Source organism: Cebus imitator, unplaced genomic scaffold, assembly GCF_001604975.1.
Source record: "Cebus imitator isolate Cc_AM_T3 unplaced genomic scaffold, Cebus_imitator-1.0 Scaffold136, whole genome shotgun sequence".
In the NCBI taxonomy this organism is placed as follows: Eukaryota; Metazoa; Chordata; class Mammalia; order Primates; family Cebidae; genus Cebus; species Cebus imitator.
The window spans coordinates 650,582-655,095 of NW_016107451.1; the positions used below are offsets into that span (position 1 = coordinate 650,582).

The following is a 4,514-nucleotide window of genomic DNA, read 5'->3' on the forward strand; positions in this document are numbered from 1 at the left end:
TTTTTTTGAGACAGAGTCTTACTCTTGTCGCCCAAAATGGAATGCAATGGCATGATCTCGGCTCACTGTAACCTCCGCCTCCTGGGTTCAAGCGATTCTCCTGCCTCAGCCTCCTAAGTAGCTGGGATTACAGGCACTGCCAGCATGCCCAGCTAATTTTTATACTTTTGCTAGAGACAGGGTTTCACCGTGTTAGCCAGGCTGGTCTTAAACTCCTGACCTCAGAAGATCTGCCCACCTCTGCCTCCCAGAGTTGCTGGGATTACAGGCAGGAGCCACCGAGCCTGGCCAACTTCCTGCTTTTCTCACTCAGCATTATAATTACCTGTGTCAGTCAGAATTCATCTAATCGCGTTAGAAGGGAGATTTCAGATTAAGGGATATACACTCTATATTTAATTGTTTGTATACAAAATACCTACTACGAAGATGAATTTTAAAGTGACCAAAATTCTAAGAGAATTTAAGAGCCTCTAAAATCACAAATTAGGTTAAAACTGTATGAAACTGACATTTTTATAGGACAAAGACTGTTGAAGACTGGCAATCTGGTATTTCGACCTCATACACTAAATAACGTAAATGAAAAATCTATGTAATTGAAAAGTATGAAAAATACAATTATATTACTTTAGAAATAGTGGGCATCAACAATTATTTTGTCTTCATTGTTTGTGAGTTCAACATGTGACTGCACCTATTTTTGTTTAGGCAATCCTTTTTCCCTTTGAAGATATAATAATTGTTATAGCTAAACTACTTTTAACAAACGCGGGTAAAGTCATTTAAAGAATAATAAATTTCATTTGGTGGTTTAAAAATGTTTAGAAGAAAAATAATATGTTCCCTTTAAGAACGTGTCATCGGGCATGGTGGCTCACGCCTGTAATCCCAGCACTTGGGGAGGCCAAGGCTGAAGGATCACTTAGGGTCAGGAGTTCGAGACCAGCCTGGCCAACATGGAGAAACCGCCTCTCTACTAAAAAATACAAAAAAATTAGCCAGGCATGGTGGTGCACACCTGTAGTTCCAGCTACTCGGGAGGCTGAGGCAGGAGAATTGCTTGAACCCAGGAGGTAGAGGTTGCAGTGAGCTGAGATTGCATCATTGCACTCCAGCCTGGGCAACAGAGGGAGACTCTGTTTCAAAAAAAAAAAAAAAAAAAGTGTATAAATGGAGAAATCATTAACCAGGCCTTGGGTATGTTAGGAACAAGATGAAAGAAGAGAAATCAGGAGCAATTAGTGCTCACACGGTAACAGTATAAAACAGGTTAATTAACAATTTCCTTTAAAACTAGCATTCCTGAACAGATGAGATGGATTGGGGCTATCAGAAGCCACAAAACAGCCTAGAACAACAAAAAAATATACCGGCGGGGCACAGTGGCTCACATCTGTAATCCTAGCACTTTTGGAGGCTGAGGCTGGTGAAACACCTGACCCCAGGAATTCGAGACCATCCTGTGCAACATGACGACACCCCATTTCTACAAACAATAGCTGGGCATGGTGATGCATGCCTGTGGTCCAAGCTACTAACAGAGCTGAGCTGGTAGGATCCTCGAGCCTGGGGAGTCAGGGCTGCAGTGAGCCATGATTGCACCACTGCACCCCAGCCTTGGGGACAGAGCAAGACCTTGTCTCAAAAAACAAACAAAAAAAAGATACTGTAAGTTTCTTCAGGAGACGAAAAGAAATATTTAGAAAACAAGATTAGTAATAGTTAAACATGCCATTGATACTTCATAAGATTGAATGTCATATATATATACTGTTTTCAGCAGCAATTGTATTTTTTTTGAGATGGAGTTTTGCTCTTGTTACCCAGGCTGGAGTGCAATGGTGCAATCTCGGCTCACTGCAACCTCCACCTCCTGGGTTCAGGCAATTCGCCTGCCTCAGCCTCCTGAGTAGCGGGGATTACAGGCACGCACCACCGTGCCCAGCTAATTTTCTAGTAGAGACAGGGTTTCACCATGTTGACCAGGATGGTCTCGATCTCTTGACCTTGTGATCCACCTGCCTTGGCCTCCCAAAGTGCTGGGATTACAGGCGTGAGCCACCGCGCCCGGCCAGCCATTGTATTTCTTATAGAAAAAGTAGAAGTCACTGGATGTGTTAAAAATCCTATTTTAGCTGCGCATTTTAAAAATGCTTACCCACTAGATCCTAGCTACTCTCAACAGGCATCTTCTGACAACTAATCAAAATGCAAGTAGAAAAAAAATGAAGAAAAGAAAGATCTAGTCACCCAAGAGACTTTGAATCCATTATACTGTTTTAATGATGAAGGTAGCACTCTACTTATTACAACATTTAGGAATTCCTCTGAGATGGTAGGTTTCAAGAAAAATTGTTTTGAAAAATTTCAAACTTTCAGAAAAGTTGCAAGGTTTGTGCAAATGACTCTGGTATACCCCTCATCCAGATTCACCAATTACATCTTCCTTCATTTATTCATTCTGCATGTATGTGTTTTTTCCTATCCTGTTTAAGAATTAGCCACAGACATCATCGTGCCTCATTAACCATAATATTTTGGCATGTCCATTTGAAAAGCATGTTTGTTTGTTTGTTTGAGACGGAATCTTGGTTGCCCAGGCGGGAATGCAGTGGCGCAGTCTCCGCTCACTGCAACCTCTGCATCCTGGGTTCTAGCAATTCCCAGCCTCAGCCCTCTCAAGTAACTGAGGCTACAGGCTCAAGCCAGTACGCCCGGCTAATTTTTTGTATTTTAGTAGAGATGGGGTTTCAGAGTGGTCTCACACTCCTGAGCTGAGCTCAGGCAATCTACCCGCCTGGGCCTCCCAAAGTGCTAGGATTACAGGCATGAGCCACTGCGCCTGGCCTTGTTTTTTTTTTTTTTTTTTTTTTAAAGACAGAAGCTCGTTTCTGAGGCTTGAGTGCAATGGTGTGATCTTGGCTCACTGCGACCTCTGCCTCCTGGGCTCAATTGATTCTCCTGCCTCAGCCTCCTGCATAGCTGGGATTACAGGCACGCTCCATGACACTGGGTTAATTTTGTATTTTTAGTAGAGACGAGGTTCTCCATGTTGGTCAGGCTGGTCTCAAACCCCTGACCTCAGGTGATCCGCCTGCCTTGGCCTCCCAAAGAGCTGGGATTACAGGTGTGAGCCACCATGCCCGGCCTCATGTCATTTTTCTTGACTTCAAGAAAATTTGTTTTCAGATAACCAGCTTGGTTTCATCATTCTTCTCCACTGTTTTCCTGTTTTCTCTTTGCTCAGTTTCTACTCTGATCTTTTTTTTTTTTTTCTTTTCCCTTTCTTCTTGCTTGGGCTTCATTTGCCGGTGCTACTTTGCTTTACACATCATAACTCCCTCAGCATCTCTGAACTTTGATCTCTGTCTCATCACCTCAGCAAGACTGTTGGACTGTGTTTGAATTCCTTTTCCCTGTACTGCAGTCTGGGAATTACCTTCAAGCAGGAAGCACCGGCAAATGCACGCTTACCTTGTGTGTTTCTGAGACTAGTCTTCACTGCCGTTTGTCCTCTGTCTGAAAAACAGCTATTTTATCTGTTTTGTCCAGTTTCCTGGTTGTTTGTGGTGGAAAGGCAATTCCCATAGTAACTAATCTTTCTTGGGCTGCAGCAGAGGTCCTTTGCAAACCTTTTAGAATAATCAGAAGAAATAAATTCTATCCCTTTACCTTTTAATCCGTTCAGTCCAACTTCACATTCCTTCCTCTGGATTTGTTTTTACTCTAGAACAAATGATTTCATGATCTGTTGAAACTCAAATGCATTATCTATCTTTAAATTACTTGCAGATGAGGACATCTTAAAATACAGGTCCATGCTGGATCTTACAAGTTCTCTTAGTATGATGTCTTTATTCTTTATTTTCTAATTTCTGTCCTAGAGCTAAACGGCCTTCATTCTAAGCATGACAGATGAGACTTCTTTACTCTCTTTCCAAATATTTAATATATAGCCCTGAAGCATTGGAGAGGCTAAGTGCATTTATGTTTTTTAAGTTGCATTGGGCTTGTTTTCCATCACTAGATTTAGTCTTTGTCTAAATACATTATATGTAATTCTTGTTATTTTTCCCTTATAACTTCACTCAGTGTTTGTTACCGTTCTCATCTTGTTCAGTTGAATTATGGTTAGTTTAAAAATGTGACCACATAAACAGTATTTTCTTGTCTGATTTTTTTTTCCTAGATGGTATAGCTGTATGCTGGGAAAGAAGTGCAGCCTGGCGCCCCTGAAAGAAGAGCTTCGCATCCAAGGGGTGAGGCTTTGTCATTACTGTTCTCACGCAGCTACTCTTTTCTGTGTCCATGGGGCACAGGTACAGTGTTGCTACACTGACATATTACACTGTGGTGAAGTCAGGGCCTTCAGTGTAACTATCCCTGGAACGATGTCTGTTGTATGTGTTGTACCCACCTAGCAACCTTCCATCACCCGGTCCCACACTCCCCTAAGCAACCTCCCATCACCCGGTCCCCCACTCCCCCAAGCAACCTCCCATCACCCGGTC

At 42.5% G+C, this 4,514-nt stretch overlaps 1 protein-coding gene across 2 annotated transcripts in view; it reads left to right on the top strand.

Annotated features, from left to right (window-relative positions):
• The window catches only part of METTL16 (methyltransferase like 16), an 81,585-nt gene that overhangs the window by 55,305 nt on the left and 21,766 nt on the right, over positions 1–4,514 (top strand). For both annotated transcript variants that reach the window (XM_017541625.2, XM_017541626.2), the window contains one exon: positions 4,193–4,262. In XM_017541625.2, the coding sequence (XP_017397114.1) occupies positions 4,193–4,262 (70 nt within the window). The remainder of the gene's footprint in view (positions 1–4,192; positions 4,263–4,514) is intronic.